We start from the raw sequence: 20,773 nt of genomic DNA on the forward strand, positions 1-20,773 counted from the left end.
AATTAAATACAGATATTGATGAATCTGAATTTTACAATGAATTAATTATTTTTAGAAATATTATTACAGAAGATGCACCCATTAATATTTTAAAATTCATAATTGTAAATAATTTGTCGGATATTTATCCAAATATTACTACGACATTTAAAATATTATTGACCAGTCCAGTTACGGTCGCATCAGCAGAAAGGTCATTTTCCAAATTAAAATTACTAAAATCCTATTTGCGATCTTCTATGTCTCAAGTCCCTGGCAATAATATCTATAGAGCATGAAATTACAAAGAATTTTATTTTTGATAGCGTTATAAATGATTTTATTGATAAGCGCATTAGGTTAAATAAAATTTAATATATTAATATTTCTTTTAAATCTTATAAGTTGTTATACATATATTTCATTCTTTATAGTAAAAATGGATATTTTTTTCATATTTGCATATTATTTTTTAAATTATTAAATAAATCATTGTTCTGGCGTATTTATATGATAATGTGTACTTACATAATAAAATAATATATCATGTACATACAAACACATTTATTTTTTAACTAATTTTTCCCTTTACTTAAATTGATGCTAAAGAGCATACTTGTTTATTTATGTGCATAAATATTTTCATATTTGATTTAATTAATTAATTAACAAGATATTCTTCCATTTAAAATTTCCATAAACGTTACAAACTTTCAGGGGAACCGCTTTTTCATTTCGCACAGGGCCCCGCAAAATGTAGAAACGGGTTTGAGCACATCAGACATAGCTGGCCCAAGGCTATGACTAAGTAGCCAGCATTGATTATACGGTCAACAAGTGCAGCCATCTTGTGGTCCCTGACCTTAACATAATATTTTTAATATCTGAATAGTGTGGGCTCTATGTTGATTTTCTTGAGTTTATGGGACAAAACACCCGAGTATAAAGGAGGAAAAACTTGCTTGCCCGTGGCAGAGATCGACTACCTCGGGAACCGGTCGAAAAAAGGCCTAGTAACTTTTTGGAGACTGAGGGAGGAACTTTAATCCCCACGGGAGGCCAATTAGAGATAGTTGGCTCAAGACTATCACTGACATTATGAGGCATCCGGTGAAGAGGGGATAACAAGTGCCGCCATCTCGTGGTCCCTAATCCTAAAATCTTTATTGGCTGAGATAGTATTGGTTCTACTTTCGATTTTCTTGAAGTTTACGGAACGCAAAACTCAGGTCTCCGAGATAAAAAAAAAACCTCCTGCCCAGAGATCAACTAACTCGGGAGCCGGCCAAAGAAAGACTTAGGGATGTTCCACTAGTTGGCAACTAGATATATACTTAGGTCTTCCTTCGGGCGATCAAGGGCCGTGGAGTGCAAATGCCACCACCACTGAGCTACAAAGGCTCTCCAGCAGTAGTAGACAATGTTTATATATATATAAAAAAATATTCTTCTCACATTTCAAGATGGGAAATTATCATTATTTCCAATACAGTAGTATATCCCGCGGGAGTATATACAATTATCGGGTCTCCCGCGATGAGTCTTTTGACTCCATGGAGGCACCTTATATATAATAATAATAATAATAATAATAATAATAATAATAATATCCTTCAACAGAACAATAAATAAGAATAAAGGTCAACATCTATTTTGGCCATAGACTATTATCGAACGAAGCAACAGATATATTACGAATTATAAGTATAGATGGCGTGAGGCTGCTGGCATGGTAAATTACGCTGTCCCGAACGATTACAGCATCGGAAAGAGCAAATATGGACGGGAATAAGGATGAAAGTGAGAGATGTATACAATTAGCACAAAAATATATAAATGATGGTCAGCATGAGAGAGCCTTAAAATTTCTATATAAAGCCGAAAAACTTTACCCTTCGCAGCGAGCGAGAGGTAGGCTTATTTTTGTTTTTCAACGAAAGGATACGCAATAGTTACAAGGATATGATCAATAATTTCTACATATTGCTCGTTTATTAAAGTCCATCTACTTATCTCTGCTTACTGCATGCTGACTAGGGGACTAGTTACAAATTAATATTTTCAAGGCATATGGCGTTGCATGATGCATGTGTGCAAGGTATTAATGCTTTGGCAACGCACATTACGAAATACTGGTACGAGGTTGAACTTTCTTTAGACTTTAGTAGTATAAGGATTATAATCCACTGAATCTCATTCTTTTAAGCATTCAATTTTTTCACCTATAGGTATTGTAGTTTTTGAACCCAAACAGTATTTTATTTTCACATTATACGATTTGTAGTTTTTATCACTCATAATATTATTAATGAAATTAATTCCCCCCAAAACTTTTTTTTTTTGAAATACCATAATTAAGAAGAATTAAGTCATAACATTTATAGCAATGCATCATACAGTGGTATTATTTTCTTCTTTTCTATGGAGTAACAAAACTCCCAGGAGGCCACATTTTTTGCATACCACAATCAAAGCAAGGTATATGAATTATGCCTTGCTTTGATTACACTTAGCACTGGTGCACCTACCAGTTCAGCAGCACATCCCATTCAATCATCACTCTTACTTTATCTTACTTTAAAGTAAAAAATCTTAGTAAAAGTAAATCTTAGTAAATTTTAGTAAAAAATCTCACTTTCTTCTTCTTGCAATCCTTGCACAGCTTTCAGGAGGTTTCTGTTTCTGCAACATTATCCTATGTAGTCATTTGCTTGTTTCTATCTGACAGGCTTCTCTCGCCAACTTATCTAATTTGTGCCCTTCCTCCTCATCATTGTCTCCTAACTGTCAAGTTTTGCAATGCACATTCCACAGTCTTGAAACAGTCTGGACTTTTTCTAACATTTCCTTATCATCCAGATATCCTGGTGACTAATATGAATTTAGAAATCTTAAATGAGGCCTTTTATAGTGACACTACACCTTGTCTCTATTTGTCACTAGTCTTTGCATTATCACATAAGTTTTCTGATTAATCTTTATAACTTTTACATTGTGCCCCTGAATTCAACTTACTATCCGCCAGCATGCCCAGATTCCTTGTCTCTTGCAGCGGAATTCCTCAACTGCCATAAATGACATCAGATATTACTCTCCTCCAATTTATTTAGCATCATCAGCAAACAGTTGAATAGCTCCTCTTAAACCTTGAAACTAAATCATCAGTGTTACTCGGAAAAGAACTTACACTGTGATGCGCTGCTTGTTGCCTTTCATTTTCAAGACATTGCTCTTCCATTCACAACTTGCTTCTATCAGCCATCCATTGCCGGCAAAGGTTGGTTGATCGGTAGAGCCTCTGCTACTAATGGCTCAGTTAAGTAAGTTTGAGTGCTGTTAGTAGTGGGAAGGGGACCAATCGTTCGATGCTGTCAAATTGCAAGTCATTCTATCAAGTAGTTTGTTTTATACAGCTGTCTGAAACAAAAGTATTGTCTGTATCCCTTTGAAATGGATAAAATTAAGTATCGTGCGGTTATAAAAATTTTTGCAAAAGAAATTCAATCGAAGTTCATAAAGTTTATAGGCACTCTTCTCCTTCGTTTTTGAAAATTAAGAAATGGGCTGCCAAGTTTAAATGTGGCCGTACCAGCCTTGAAGATGATCCACGTGAAGGATGTACAAAAAGTATAACAACACCAGAAATCATTGATCAAGTTCATGTTATGGTATTGGATGACTGGTGAGTGAAATTTCTGAGACTATATGCATTGCAAAAGAATGTGTAGGATATATTTTGATGAAGAATTGCAAATGAAAAAGCTTTGTGCAAAATGGGTGCTGCAATTGCTCACAGCAGATCAAAAATGAACTCGCATGAAAATCTCTGAACAGTGCTTGGAGTGTTTTAACAAGAATAAAACTGATTTTGTGTGTCAATTTATTACTATGGATGAGACTTGGATTCACCATTACACACCAGAATCCAAACAGCAGTCAAAACAGTGGACAGAAGCCAGGTGTTCAGTGCCAAAGAAAACAAAGTTGGTTCTATCAGCAGGAAAGGTCATGGCATCGGTGTTTTGGGAGGCTTAAGGCATTTTGTTTATTAATTATCTTGAAAAGGGTAAAACAATAACCAGGGAATATTATTCAGACCTTTTAACCAAACTAGATGAAAAAATTCTTGAGAAAGATCTAATTTGCAGAAGAAAAAAAAGCATCTTTCATCAGGACAATGCACTTGCTCACAAAGATGTTTTGGCAATGCGAAAATTAAGGGATCTGCACTATGAATTGTTGGAACATCCACCATATTCCCTAGATTTAGCTCTCTCTGACTTCTATCTCTTCCCAAAACTAAAATTCTTCCCTGCTGGTCAGCGTTTTTCTTTGAATCAAGAGGTGATTGCAGCTGTATAGGGGTATTTTGCAGATCTTACTGAGAACCACTACAGAGCGGGATAATGGCACTGAAGCATTGCTGGAATAAATGTATTAGTCTTAAGGGAGATTATGTTGAAAAATAAAAAATAAATTTGAAATTATAAATTTGTTTTTTCATTGTTAGGCCAAGAACTTTTCAGACCACCCTCGTATTATAAAACTTTATCCTATTATTTCTGCCATATGGTAAAAATAATAGACTAAGTAACAAGAAAACAACAGAAAAAGAATGCCATTTGCAAACTGTGGCATTAAAAAGAATGTGCTATAGGATCCATATAGATAATGAATAACAGAGGGGATAATGTATATACATCCAGTAGTGCACTCAGGATTTAATCTTGGGGAGGGGGGCCAAGTTGAGTAGATGATGTGAGAATACACACTACGCATCGCATATGACCTATGACTGAGCATCTGCAGTGATCAACGCAACATAAAAAATAAAAGAATTTTAATTAAGAAAAGAATTTTGGAAAATTTTCTAGTGCTTTTTTCCCCCTTTGGGGGGAAGGACCCCTTGGCCCCCCCCAAAGGGGAAAAATTTAAACTATCTACCTGTACCTCCTTCAATTCTACTGCTGACTTACAACTCATATAAAGACTAAGTATTGTTTGATATAATGTCCCGTCGACACCATGTAACTGTAGTGTTTTGAATAGCTTTTCTCTTGGCACCTTGTCATATGCCTTTTCCAGATCTGCAATACTTATATACAGATCTTTGTTATGTTCCCATGATTTCTCAACTATTTGTCGTAAAGTGAAAATCTGATCCTAACAGCCTTCATTTGGCCTGAATCCAGCTTGTTTTTCACCAAGCTTCCCTTTCACAATCCTTCTCAGCCATTTCTCAATTGCCAGCAAAGGTTGATCGATTGGTAGAGCCTCTACTACTAATGGCTCACGCAAAAAGTTAAGCAAGTTTGAGCACGGTTAGTAGTTGGAAGGGGTTAAATCGTTCGATGTTGTTGGTACACTCTCCCTCAATAAGTCTTTGGACTCCCTGGAGGTGTCACATAATAATAATACTTGCATGAATCTTACCAGGAACACTCAGTAGAAAAATACTTCCGTAATTCTCACATTCAGGTTTATTTCCCTTTTTTTCTATGGGTACTATGAGAGCTCTACTTCTTTCATCTGGAATGCATCCCTTTGTCCAGGCCTTGTGAAGTATGCAGTGCAGCTACTGTAATACTTTTATACTTCCATACTTGAGTATTTCTGGTCAAATATCTACTCCAGCTGCCTTTCCACATTTCAGGCTTTTGATGGCTTTTTCTACTTCAAGTATGGATATGTATTCCTGATTGCATGCCTATTGTGTATTTTTTACTACTGTGCTGTCACTGATTGTTTCCTTTAATAATTTTTCAAAGTAATTACTCCATACATCAAGGATATCTTTTTCTCCAGTTTTCATGTCACATTTATCATCTCTCTCTCCTTTTACAGCACTCTTTCCTCCATTTCTAAGTTTCTTCAACAATCTCCAGAATATCTTGCCACCTTCTTGATATTTATTTTGTATATTTTTACCAACGTCTTCCCATGACTTCTGTTTTAGCTAGTTTTACACTGTGTTTAGCCTTCTTACATTTGTTTCTGTATTCTGTAAGAGCACAAACACTCATTTGCCAGGAACTTTTGATATGCTTTCTTCTTTTTCTTCACTGCCTCTTTAACTTCCTGTGTCCATCATGGAGTTCTGATTTTTCTATCCTTACAGACAACCTCACCACATGCCTCTGGCTGAATCAACCAGTGTTTTCTTCAGGGCTTGCTACCGAATCTCCAAGGTTTGGTTCCTGTTCTCAAACTCTTTCATTTTTTCTTCAATAATGTTTGTGTATTTTAGTCTACAGTTCACATCTGAGAGCTGCTCAGCTTTTATTTGCTTTAAAACTTTCTTACATGTTCTTTTCGTTATGAAATTCAATTTTATCCTGCTCAAGATTAAATGGCGATCACTTCCAATTTCAAATCCTCTGTACAATCTAGTATCCTCCACCAGCGAGAAAACATCACTATCAACATCCTTTCTTTTAGGCTTACACGGTGATCTGAATGCATTTTTGAAAATTATGGAGACAACTACCGTGTTTGAATAAAAACTTTAGTTTACTTTAGTTATAGTAAACTAAAGTTTTTATTCAAATATGGTAGTTGTCTCCATAATTTTCAAAAATGCATCTCAACAATAACATAGTCAGTGAGACTTATTCCTGGCCTCTTTTCTCCATGTGAATTTGTGCACATTTTTATTTTAGATAACATAATGTACCTTAAAATCACTATTTGCATTCTCAACACACTCATGCATATTCCATCCATTCATCCATCACTTTTCATGCCAAGAAACCTTCTACTAACCCTACTCTGTGATGCAATGTCAAGGGATGTTCCTTGTTCTTCCAACTTTTTGGAAATACCAGCTTATGTCTTAATCATATCAACCTCAGTCATCCTGTCCTTTCTCACAATCTGTTTTCATAGGCAACATTCAAACGTCCTGGTAATTTCTTTATTAATCACCTACCCTATCTAAACATTTTTCATCTCCTCAAAATTCTAGTGACCAGAAGTGTTCTAATCAGGGTATTGTACAATTGAACCAACACGTATGCTTATCTTTCCTGGTCAGTATCTTTCATGCTATTGCAACAATGTACTGGGTTCTCTTTGCCACCTTTATAATGTGTCTCCCCCAACTTAAATTTCTTATCCCTCCCCCCCCACACCACCACCACAAGATCTTTTGCTTTTACCACTGGTGCAGTGGAATACACACAGACTCTTAGGTTTTTAAATATGAAAATTTAAAATCTTGCATTTGCCACATTACACAGTTATCCCTACCTAGATGCTGATTAGACAAAATAAAAGAGGACCTGAAATCCAAATCACAACAAGCGACACCAAACTGGACAGAATTGTTTGGACTCTCTTGGGACAGACAGAAGTGGAAAGAGTTCATTCGGTCTCATCATCATCCACATAGATGATGGAAGAGAGAAGAAGAAAAAAAAGATGCTGATTTTCCACCTTCCTGAAATCTTCCTGAAGAGATGCTAATTATTACTATTCTTAATAACTATCCCAGCTTTTCAACTTCTGCAAAAAACTGAATATCCCATTGTAGTCCATTCACAGTATCATTAACTTAGATTTGAATAGTGATGACTTCACTACTAATTCCTGTGAAACCTCCGCTAGACACCTTCCTCCTTAATACTACTATCACAAATCTGAATATCCATCAGATAACCATTTCAGTCTACTATCTCATTATTATAATAATAATAATCGTTGAAAGTTTATTTTTCACTTGGTTAGACTATAATAAATTTAGTTTAATCCTTTATCCAAGTGTGAGCAAACAAAGTTTGTGCCTGAAAATATCTTCAGGACTGGGGTAAGGTAGTACAACACCTTTGGTCCACCTTTGCTACGAGTTGACTGGTGTTGTACTACCAATTGTGAGCAAACTTTGTTTGCTCACAATTGGATAAAGAATTAAACTAAATTTATTATAATAATAATAATCATCATTATTATTATTATTATTACTACTATTATTATCTGACTTCCATGGAATCAAGAAACTCATTGCAGGAGGTCCCTACTCTCTCTCTCTCTTGCAAAATGATCATCGACCCATACTTTAAGCCCATTCACAGTTTCCATGCTCACTACACTTTCAGGCAATGCATTCCACTCACTAATATCACTCTCCATGCAAAAAAAAACAACACCTTTTTCTCACTCCCCTGCCCACATCCTCCTTATACTGCTTTCAGGGATAGTCTGTAGTTCTGCCATTGCCTCTCTCTACTCTGTGAAATATCTCCTCCACATTAATCTAGCAATCCTTCACCGAACTTATGTGTCTCAATCATATTTCCTCTTCTATTCACAAGGCTCTGCAGTTTGCATTTCCCTCGATCTTGCCTTATATCTCACATTTCACATTCACTGACTTAGTAAACCTTCTCAGGATCTTCTCAAATACATCATCATCTTGAAAACAGGTGACAAAATCTGTGCACAGTAGTTCATATGTGGCCTGCTCAAAACCTTATATAAGGGAACTATTAACCTCTTTGCTTCTGAATGTCAATGTCCTCATCATTATTGCCATAATCCTTTATGATGTTTTTATAATTTTAGCAATGTGATCCCTAAATTAAGTCTCTGTCCACCATCACTCCCAGATCTCTCATCTCTTCCACCTCCTTCAAAATTTCACCATTAATAGTATACTCTGCATCCCAGCCTTGCCTACCAAATTTCAAGACTTTGCACTTTGCAACATTAATTGATCATTTACCCATTCACATAGTCTGTTCAGATCCTCCTGCAATGCTACAACATCTGTTCCACTTCTTCTAGTTCTTCCCAACTTTACAGCATCAATAAACAGCTGAATATCTCCAGTTAAGCTGGTCCCAATGTCATTAACATATAATTTGAACAATAATAGTCCCAAAACAGTTCTTGTATCGCTCCACTAGTGACCGTCCTTTTTTTGGGAATACCACTCCTCCATACACAACCTGATGATACCTGTTTGATAGCCAATCAGCTATCCAACTCACCAGTATGTTATCAAATCTAATCTATATCAATTTATCTACTAGCTTGTCATGTGGCTGTCTATCAGAGACCTTTGAAAAATCTAAGTACAACACAGTATATGCATCTCCTTTATCAAGTGAATTTGTCACCTTGTTGTAATACATAAGCAGATTGCAAAAACATAACTTCTCCCTAACAAATGCATGTTGACCATTAGAAAGAATACTGCCATTATCAACTCATTTCTGAATCCTAGTTCTCACCTCTAACACATTAAATTATAGGCCAATCCAGACACATGGATTGGCCTGTACTCTGTGCAGCGGAATAATTGCAAGACTTGTTAAACTGATGTGCTAAAGGTGCCATAATTCCCTGGTGCATTCCCTCAGGGCATGTGACAATATACTGTCGTCTACTGCTTTATTAACATCAAGTATACTTAACCACCATATACTAGCCTTCATGTGTATATGCATTCTTAATTACATGGATGTGAAGTGTCCATTGAAGTCAGTATAACATTTGTATATTATAGAAATAATATGGATATAAAGCATATATTTTTGATATATTTTATCTGGGTAGTTAATTCCTCATATACCTCCTGCTCATTCACCATCAGTCCCTCCTCCACCATACACTCTGCACTCCACCTTCTTATGATGTTGCCTTTATGAGGATGAAATACACTGATAAACTGATCATTACATAATTTAACTATATTCTCTGCAATTTATAGTGCTGATGATGATGACTGTTCCTTATTGATGGAACTGTTCTTCAGCTGGATGAGAGTTAAACTCTAGGGTGGGATGATTAATGGTTGACTGGTCTGAAGTTCAAATGACACATTGCAGGTGTTGCAAAGACGACATGTCACGTTGCTGTTGTTGTTGATAAAGAGACAGTCACCTCCTTATCCCTATTCATTAGTGTGCTCTTTACCACTGATGCTTTATACAGTTGTTGGATTAGGCATTAATTGTATAAAGCAGCAGTCGGCAAATGGTGGGCCGCTTGCTTCTCAAACGTGCATTTTTGGTGGCCCATAAAAGGTGGACGTACTTACATGGCATGTGGCCCGTATGTTGAATTATTCAGTGATGTATTTAGTATGATGAATTAATCAGTTTCGCAAAGAAGACAATAGTCGCATTTGGAAGCACATACATTTGCGAACAAGCATTTTCTGCCATGAGTTTTTAGAAAAAAACAGATTTTCTTCTCGACTGATGAACATTTGCATGCTTCGATTCGAATTTGCACCTCAGGTTTTAAAGTGGTTCTAGATAATTTGGCTAAAGGAAAACAATCACAAAAGTCACACACAAAAGACGCACAAAATATGTGCGTCTCCATTAAGCAGGGAGACGCACATATTTGATGCATAAACTATGTTACTTTGTTTTTAAGTGAGATAATTTTTCGTTGAGTTTTATTTTCATGCTTGTTTCATATCTCGTACTTTAAATATTTCTGTGTATTTTAAGATTGATATAATGAAAATTGATAACTTAAGTATTTTTTAACTCACTATTTTCTCTTAATTAAACTCTTGCGGCCCAATCCTTAAAAATAAAAGTTTAATGTGGCCCGCAAGTCTGAAAAGGTTGCTGACCCCTGGTATAAAGCATCAGTGGTAAGGAGCACACTAATGAATAGAGTGCCTATCCAGGAATGACAGCCATTCTTGATACTGTCTTAGCACTAATCTCTACAGAGTTTTTGCTTCACAAATAGATAATTGATAGTTGACTGGTCTACCATCAATCATCTATTGATGGTAAAAAAACTAGGTGACTAAAAACTCTGTCATAAGTGCTAAGACAGTATCAGGAATGGCTGTCATTCTTGGATAGGCAGAAAAGAAGTAACATGATAGAGAATGTTTAAATTGGTGAGGGGATTTTACCAGCTTAATACAGAAGGGATTACACACAGAGCAGAAAATAGAGAGAGAGAGAGGATGAGGGACTATCTGAGGAAGTTGTAGTGGAGGAGGAGGAACTTTTTTTTTTTCTTTTTTTTATGTGGAGAGTTGTGAGTGGAATACATGACCAAAATGTGTTTTGAATGCCATGAGTGAGTTAATAAAGACTCACTATGATGGATATGTTTGCTTGCTGAGTGAGACCTTCCATGATGAGTCTCTTGACTTTGGAGTTTTGTTATAATAATAATAAGAAGAATTTGATAATAAAATATACCATGGTGTGTGTGTAGATTTCAGGTACTTATGTAGAAGGCAAAATATATTAAAAATCGAGAGATCTTTAGGTCTTGAACTTTTCTAATAAGGAGTCTACTACTATTTGGATTTTCATCCATTTGCTATATTATTACTATTAAAACTAATACTAATACTCATTAATCACAAAATATTTATGATTTATTGTTTGTCTTATTATTGTGTGTCTCTCCCACCAGTTGGAGAGAGTGACCATATGGTGTTGACTTGGAAAATGAATAGACATGCAGGAGTATCAAAGAGACGGGAACTTATGTGGAATTATAAGGCAGGTGATTATAATAGTCTTAGACGTCAACTTCGGGAAGTTTCATGGAGGGAGGAATTGGAAGGCCGGGATATCACCAGTGCGTGGGAAATTGTGAAAGAATATTTGTTATCAGCAATGGTAAGTTGTATACCACGAGTGAAGAAGAGGATGCAATTTGGAGTAAAGTGGATGACAAACAATATTAAACAGGAATTGCATGCGAAAAAGAGGCTATGGAAGAGATATAAGGAGACAGGTGAAGAGATGCATGAGGAATATAAGACACAGGCCAGAAGAGTGACTCGTGTGGTAAGGAAAGCGAAACTGGAATATGAGAGGAGATTGGCCCTAAGATCCAAAGAAAATCCTAAGGAATTTTTTAGCTATGTGGCCAGTAGGAGGAGAAATGACTGTGGAAGAATGATATTGTGGGATAAAAATGAGAATAGAGTGACTGATGCAGAGGACATAGTGGAATTGTTCAATGAACACTTTATTGGAGTATTTCATCCTAGAGGAGTCAGTTTTAATGCTAGAGGGATAGGACTGGTACGAGGTCTGGAGGTACAGGAGGAGAGTGTGTTTCAGATACTGAGTACTCTGGATGTCAGTAAAGCTGTGGGACTGGATGGTATTTCGCCACGAGTTTTGAGAGAATGTGCTAGGGAATTGACAGTACCTTTAACGTGGCTTTTCAATGAAAGTCTGGCTTTGGCAAAGGTGCCCAGGGAATGGAAGGAAGGTAAGATAGTGCCATTGCATAAGGGTGGTAACAGACTGGAAGTGTCTAATTATAGGCCAGTCTGTGTGTCATCAGTAGTTGTTAAGATCTTGGAGAAAGTAGTGAGGGACCGTGTACAGCATTGGGCAGATGAGGGTAATGTTATCTGTGAGAATCAACATGGATTTGCGAAAGGACGCTCTTGTTTTAGCAATATGCTAGCCTTTTATAATAAAGTTACAAGAACATTAGATGAGGGAAAGGCATATACTGCAATTTTCTTAGACTTGGCGAAGGCATTTGACAGGGTGCCACATGATAAGCTGATATTTAAGTTGCAGCACATGGGTCTGGATGTCAGATTGGTCAACTGGATTCAGGATTGGCTGTCTGATAGGTATCAGAGAGTTGTGTATGGTGGAGCAGTTTCCAGGAGGCAGAGGGTTACAAGTGGGGTCCCACAGGGCTCAGTACTAGGACCTATATTGTTTAACCTTTATATCAATGACATAGCCAGTGGATTGCAGGGGGATATTCAGTTGTTTGCAGATGATGCGAAGCTGGGAAGGATTATTAGTAATAGTGCAGATGTGGTAGCCCTGCAAGAGGATTTAAATAAGCTAGATAGATGGGCAAATGAATGGGGGATCAGTTTAATGCAGCAAAATGTAAGGTCTTGAGGTTTGGGAAACATCGATGGGATGCTGCATACTCTATGGGAGGAGTTATACCGGAGGAAGTAGGGGAGACAAGAGATCTGGGGTTGATGATTGATAGAAACCTGAAGTTTAGGGGACATATTGCAAAGGTGGTGAAGGTAACACAGAGGATTGCTGCTATTATGAGAAGGACACTGACCTGCAGAGATAAGAGGGTTATCATTCCGTTGTATAAGTCTCTGATCAGACCACACTTGGACTATTGTTCTCAGATTTGGTCTCCAGGATTTGAAGGGGATAAATTAACTGTGGAAAGGATACAAAGACGGATGACAAAGATGGTTTCAGGACTGTACAAGGATAGTTATGAGGATCGGCTGAGAGAATGTGGACTGCAGAGTTTGGTGGATAGAAGAAGGAGAGGTGATATGATTGAGACTTTTAAACTGTTGAGAGGTGGTTACAGGGTTGACACTGGGGAGTTCTTTCGCTTGGTTGATCAGCGGGAAGGAGTGATGACAAGAGGCCATCCCTGGAAGTTATGAAAGGAAACTGTGAGCAAGAGGGTGAGGAGTGGTTTCTTTGTGTGGAGGGTGGTTGAGCCGTGGAATGCATTGCCTGATGGAGTGGTGGGAGCGAGAACGGTCAGTGAGTTTAAAGAGTGGTATGATGGACTTTGTGTTTCTCAGGGGGGGGGGACCTACCCTCAGTGAGTCTTGACAGACTTTATGTCTTAGGAAGGACCTCCCTCGATGAGTCTTTTGACTCCTTGGAGGCCTGAATAATAATAATAATAATAATTGTACAAAGCTGAAACTTTACATGCCCATGATATAACATCTGCCATGCAATAAATGGTTTACGAGTACCTTTTGTGAAATAATGGGGCTATTGGCTATGTGCCTTTCATGATGTGATGTGATGTCATGCCTGCCAACCATATTGCTGTTCTGATCTTTTCTTTGTCATAAAATAGATCCTTGTAGGGTTCTTCTTTCAATTTCATAATAAAGTAATTGCACAGGCTCATGTCTGGCGAGTATCATGCAAATCCTAGTATCTGAATTCAGTTCCAGATGCAAATGACATTCAGTGAAGTTATGCTCACTAATACAACTTTAGGAAATGTAATGCCATATAATGCTATGCACTATAATGGCAATTTTAAGAATAAGATGCCAACACAGGTGATATAATAACTAAAAATAATTTATTAGTTCCTATATTTTGCCAAAATCAAATTGGCATCATCAGAGAACAATATATGCAAGTAAAGATATGTGCACATGGGCACTACTTTAGTAAGAAAAACTAATGCAAAGAAATAATACCAGTCTTGAAATCCTAAATTGCACTGCCTGGTGGGATTGATTGTGCATTCTTGACAATTAGTGTGATGGCGTGAGATTAAGTGCTTCCCAGACTTGAGGCAGGTATATATATCCAAACTTATTCAGGTTATGATTGTTTTTAGGCAGATGATTCAAGAAACAGTTCTTATTACTTGTATTTTCTCTTGTGAAGTAAGGTGTCCTTCCAGGAAATTTATGGTAGGTATCCAAGACATAATGTGCAGGTCATGAGCAGCCATAATGGTTAGTACTGGATGTTGTCTTTGCGTTCAGAGATTCTGATGTTGGCAGCCCAGGCTGTTTGGCCATAGTTGGAGCTTACCATGCATTTCCCTGGTGTCTACCAAGTGCAGCTTCACTGCACTTGGTAGACACCAGGCAAATGCATGGAAATGGAGTAGCTAGTCTTTAAAGAGCAGATAAGAGATATCAATTTTTTGTGACCTGAAGGTGGCCACTAGATTATATTTCTTCAGGATTTTTACTACTTCTCAATATACCACAGATGTATGAGGTGATACTTTACTGTATTCTGTTTGGGAGAGGAGAAATTTGTGAATATGAGATATCAATGTGTGTGTGTGTGTGTGTGTGTGAGAGAGAGAGAGAGAGAGAAAAACAGTTTTCAGTAAACAGAGAATGCCAGGCATTCATCTGGTTGGTATGTATCTAGGCATGCTGTTGTTGTTTTCTTTTTCTAAAGTGAATTGGATCCTCAGATGTGGGCTATTCAAGTGTGTTAAAAAATATCCATTCAGTATATCTTGGGCCATATGGCCAAATAGAGAATATATTGTCTCAATAGGTTTTGTGTGGAGCAGAGTTTAGCCTTCTCTGTAGATATCTCAAAAAGAAAAAAAAAGACAGGATCGAGAAAGCGCAAATTCTGTGACTCTGTTCTCAGTTTTCTTTACTGAACAAAATATTATTATTATTATTATTATTTGACCTCCATGGAGTCAAAGGGCTCATCATAGGTATTGTATACTCTCATAACAAAAGATCATTGAGCTGTGCTTTGAACCCATTCACAGTTTCCACACTAGCCACACTTTCAACAACGCATTCCACTCATCAATCACTCTCCATGCAAAAAACCTGCTTCTTGCTCCCTTGTTCACACCCTCTTTATACAGCTTCCATGGATGGCCTCGGGTTCTATCCTTACCTCCCTCTACTCTATGAAATATCTTCTCCACATTAATCTGGTAACAACTCCTAACCAACTTATATCTCAATCATATCCCCCTCTTCTATGAGGGAGGAAGGTCTGGAAAATTTTGATAAACACTTAGAACAAAAATGATATTAAAGCAACTGATATAACCATAAGAAAGAACATGCGAATATATAAGAACATAAATTACCTTCATAACTCTGCAACTAGTATGTTCTTTCTTGTGGTTATATTAGTTGCTTTAATATAATTTTGTTCTATGTGTTTATCAGAACTTTCCAACCCCCCCCCCCCCTGTTTTCACAAGGCTTTGTAAGTTGCATTCCTTGAATTTCTCCTAGTATCTGATTCAGTAGACCTAACACTAACTTATTAAACCTTTGCTTAGATCTTTTCCAATACATCCCTTTCTGAAAACCAGGTGACCAAATCTGCACACATTAGCCCATATGTGGCCTGATCAAAGCCTTATACAAAAGAACCATAACCTCTTTGCTTCGGCATGTGTCCTCCTCATTATTGCCATAATCTATTACAATGTTCTCACAAATTTTGCAATGTGACCCCTAAACTTCAAGTCTCTGACCACCTTCACTCTTCCCAGATCTCTCATATTCTCCATCTCCTTCAGAATTTCTCCATTAATAGTATACTCTGCATCCCAACCTTGCCTACCATATTTCAAGACCTTGCACTTTGCAACATTAGCTGATCATTTTCCCACTCATATAATCTCTTCAGATCCTCCTGCAAGCCACAATATCTGCTCTACTTCCTTTCCAATTTTGCATCACTGGTGAACAGCTGCACATTTCCAGTTGTCGGTCCCAATATCGTTAACATACAATTAAAACGACAATGGTTCCAAAACAGATCCTTGTGTCACTCCACTAGTGACCGTCCTCTTTTGGGATACCTTTCCTCTATATACAACCTGCTGATGCCTATCTGATAGCCAATCAGCTACCCATCTCACCAGTATGTTATCCAATCTCATCTACTTCAATTTAGCTACTAGATTGTCATGTGGCAGTCTATCAAAGACCTTCGAAAAATCCAAGTACACCACTGCATATTTATCTCCTTTGAATTTGTCACCTTATTGTAATTTTGTTTATTGTACATAAACAGATAGCTGAGACATGACCTCTCCCAACAAACCTGTGCTGACCATCATAAAGAATACTGCTATTATCAAACCACTTCTGAATCCTAGTGAATTGTTAATACCTTAACAACAATCCTAGACACACGGATTGGCCTATAATTTGTGGCTTTAGTGCATCCCCCCCCACTCTTTATGAAGTGGAACAATTTTCTCTACTGTTGCAAGACATGTTAAATAGTTGTGGCAAAGGTACCATTAATTCTATAGGCCTTTCCCTCAAGACACATGGTGATATACTGTCAAATCTTATTGCCTTATCAACATCATGTTTACATAATTCCTCATACGCTTCCTGCTCATTCACCATCAGTTTCTTCTCTGCCATACCCTCTATACTCCAGCTTCTCCTGATGTTGCCTTCGCAAAGATGAAATACACCGATAAACTGATCATTGAATAATTCAAATATATCCTTTGCATTGGTTACCAACTAACAGCCAGTGTCATCAATTAGCATCCTCCTTTAGTCATTTTTCCTTTTACTTGCCATATATCAAAAGAATTCAGTAGGATTTTTCTTAGCTTGATTGGCTAATTTCTTCTCATACTGCACTTTTGCTGCCTTTACCAACTGATTTGCTTTCCTGGCCTGCTCTTTGTACTCTTCACGCAACTGATCATTACCAACATTCATCTTTTGTTGCCTTGCCTCCACAGTGCCTTCCAGATTTCATGCTTAATCTTTTCATTCACCTATTTTACACTCACCTTGTCTAGCCTTTTCACCTTTAAAATACATTCACAAATTGCTGCTGTTAAATAGTTCTTGATCAATTCCCATGCAGTATCTCTATCCTTCCCACTCAACTCCTCTTTCCATGCTATAACACCCAGTTGTGTCCTAAACTTTCCATAATCACCAGCCTTGTAGTTCCATATATATCCCTTCTTTATAGAAGTTCTTATGTGACTGGCTGCTGCCTAGGTGATCACTTCATGTTCACTCTCTCTCTCTCTCCAGTGGGTGGGAGGGGGAATTAGATACTCCATTCACAGTCACATCCTCTGATTATATAACCATATTTAAAACTTAACCATCGTGTGCCCTCCTTTATGTACCGCCTAAGATTGTTGCCCCTTAAGAACTTGAGAAATTCATTCTCGAGTTGCCTGTGCATTTCTTTGTCTCCACCACCTACATTCCGTGGCCTGTAGCGACACCCCACCAAATATCTTATTCTATCAACCCTCACTTCACTCTATATTGATTCAAAACCTCTGCCACTTTTTTCTACTTGTATCTCAACCTTGCCAGACATAATTCCCCTGCTATCATCACTAGCACTCCCCCCCCCCCTCTCTTCTTGCTTTTCCTATCTTCACGAAAAACATCATATCCCACCATTTCTATTCCTGTCAAGATATCATTCTCTTCTAACCATGTTTCACTTATTTCAACTATTTTCAGGCACATAAACTCAATCACTGTAACAATTATTTCATTTCCCTTATTTCAGACCCTGGCATTCGTAAATAAACATAATTCATTTCTTGGTCTATAACCAGTCCTATTCATGCTGTCCCTTGTGTGTGATTTCTCTTCGCCTGTTCTTGCCTGCTTATCTTCTACCCTACATAGCCTTCAAACTCAACCTCCCCTATGTATTGTGCTGGCCATTCCATTCCTATGCTGACCATCCACATACATGCCATCATTACCACTTTCAGAATCCACTCTTCTTAAACTGTGTTTCCCTATTAAACTATACTCCATTCATAACCACATCAGTCTTGTCTCGTCCACTCTCCTGTTCATTCACATCATATTTGACTTCCACTGATACCTTGTTTACATCACTCATTATATTTCCAATAGCAATTCCCAGATGACTCACTCCAAAACTATTCAGATGCTGCCCATTGCTCTTATACCCGAGTTCTTGCTGAACTAATTGAAATAGCCTGAGTTCTTGTTGAACTGAAACAAGGCTGAGATATTAGGAGGAAATTTAGCCTGCATTACAAAGGTGTCTAAGTGGGATATTAGTGGATAAGGCAGAAATATCAAAACTGGTCGTTAAGTCAGTCTTGTAGAAAGTGGGATATGAGGATTTGTGTATTTTACTGGTGGTGTTTTTTTTTTATTATTATTTTTTTATTAATAGGTGTTGCTAGTATTCTGAGAGAGAACACTAAGTCTTTGGCTAATTTATAAATAGTTGAATTAATGGCATCAATAATTGGGCGCAATGGCCCATTCTCTTGATGGATTTTAAGTATCCTGTATCGGGGGGGGGGTCAAATTATATGGATTTAATTAATTGTGAATTCTACAGTGACATTTTTGAGTATCCTGAATACTTTTGATCTGAATGTTAGTAGGATCACAGTACAAAAAAAAGTTAAGTAGACGGATCCTTTAGCAGAGTAAACAGGTCAGCTAGCACATGTAATTAGTGTATTATCCTAATCCGCTTTTATTACTTTTTTTTGTTATTCTTTAATTCTCATAATCCCTTACATTTGCATCAAAGAGTTTGCTTTTAGGGGATTGTTTGCTTCAATTAGGACATTTGCCACTTCTAGTCTAATATTATTAGCCACATGGGTGGGGAGGCTGTAGATTCGTCACTCAAGTTGTATCATGAATTTGTTAGTAGGTATTTTCCTAGAGAGGGGGGGGAGCAAAGTTATGGCTGCAACACAGAGCACTAATGGCTTCTGCTCTGGAGTAGTAGAGTAAATGACCATTGGAAAACACTAAAGGTTTTTTTTTTTTGAAAACCCTATGATGTTTTCTAGTAATAATTTTGACTCGAAATCAGAATCCCGACTGCTGAAACATTACTGGCATCTAAAAGGATTGTCCAAATAATAATTACACAAATATAAAAGTTACACATGAAAAGGTAACTATCCTACTGAAGGAAGTCCACTCATCTTTTGGGCTATGATTCTATTAACATTTAGTTTAAAAAGCATTCGCATACCTCTCAAAATTGTCATTGGCCTGTTGGAGTCACAAATAAATTAAAGCATTGCAATTTCTGGATCCCCTCATCTATGGAAAATATGGGCTACCTAAAATCTACAAACAGAAATAATTATTTTAGTTATTTCATCATCTATATTGTCATCTTATTTGTAAAATTGACATTATCAGTAACAATCAATGTATACCTACACACCAAAATCACTCTGTGTATTATGGCTTTTCATTTGCTTTTCGAATGAGTAAATCAACTTTTTTTAATACTTGCTAAACGATTGACATTCAGCACAGTGCTCTCATTTGCTCACGCAGACTATTTCACCAACATTAAGCATTGCAATATTGCAGATAAGTATTCAATAATCATAAATTTTTCTAATTCATTAAACATTTCACTGATTTCATTGTCAGAAAAGCTGCAAATTTCAAGTGAAAATGTAAGTTATAAAGCATATATATATATATATATTTTTTTTTTTAATTATTTTTTTTATTTAGGTATTTTACTTTTGTGTATATAATAAAATTTATTTTTTATCTAATAAATTTGCATTAACTTAATTTCAATAAGCTAGATGGATTATACACATTTCATACTTCATTTAGATTTGATTGAATTGTTGGAAAAGTTGAGCAGTTCAACTAATTACAAGACAGATTCTCAGCAACAAGCCAATAATATTCATAATGAACAGAAGAAAAGCCCTAACATTCACAGGAGGACATCAGCAAATGCTAGAAATGAATCCTCAAATGCAGCTGAAGAACCAAAACAGGAATATACGCAAGAACAGTTGGAGGCAGTTCAACGGTAAGATGTAACTTGGGTTCTTTATAATTTGTAATATGCAATCATTTATAGGCATTATAGTACACCAAGACAAGAGGTCGAAGGACCTACAAGCATATCCAGTGTTTTTTTTGGACAGTATGCAACAGTACAGTATATTAACAGTGACATATGACATACTGATCTGGTATGGTTTTAATTTTCAACTTTTCCTGCTAGCAAAGATTGTGCACGGCACCTGTTGTTTTACCAAACAAGTGCTGAGCAGATCAGTACCATGTGTGAGGTGTAGATGAGGACAAGATAGAAGTTTATTGACTTTTGAAGAGTTGCAGGTTGTAATTTGGGAATATTTTACGAGAAAGGCTGTTCCAGAGGACAGACAGAGGTAAACAGAATTGAAGAGGAGAATCAGGTTCAGTGTGTTTGCAGTTGCACAGTAAAGGGATGCTGAACAGGTGCTGCAGAAAGTAGAGGAATGATGGTTGCCAGTTCAGCAAAGCAATAACCATTTAAGTACCTGTAGA

At 37.0% G+C, this 20,773-nt stretch overlaps 1 protein-coding gene across 1 annotated transcript in view; it reads left to right on the forward strand.

Annotated features, from left to right (window-relative positions):
- Nucleotides 1–1,757: 1,757 nt before the first annotated feature.
- LOC150099499 (dnaJ homolog subfamily B member 12-like) overlaps nucleotides 1,758–20,773 on the forward strand; it is a 241,175-nt gene continuing 222,159 nt past the window's right edge. The window contains exons 1-2 of the mRNA XM_090403692.1: nucleotides 1,758–1,890; nucleotides 20,063–20,267. Coding sequence (XP_090259818.1) covers nucleotides 1,758–1,890; nucleotides 20,063–20,267 — 338 coding nt within the window. The remainder of the gene's footprint in view (nucleotides 1,891–20,062; nucleotides 20,268–20,773) is intronic.

This window comes from Typopeltis vanoorti, chromosome 14, assembly GCF_054136105.1.
Source record: "Typopeltis vanoorti isolate ZY-2024b chromosome 14, IOZ_Tvanoo_1.0, whole genome shotgun sequence".
Classification (NCBI taxonomy): domain Eukaryota; kingdom Metazoa; phylum Arthropoda; class Arachnida; order Uropygi; family Thelyphonidae; genus Typopeltis; species Typopeltis vanoorti.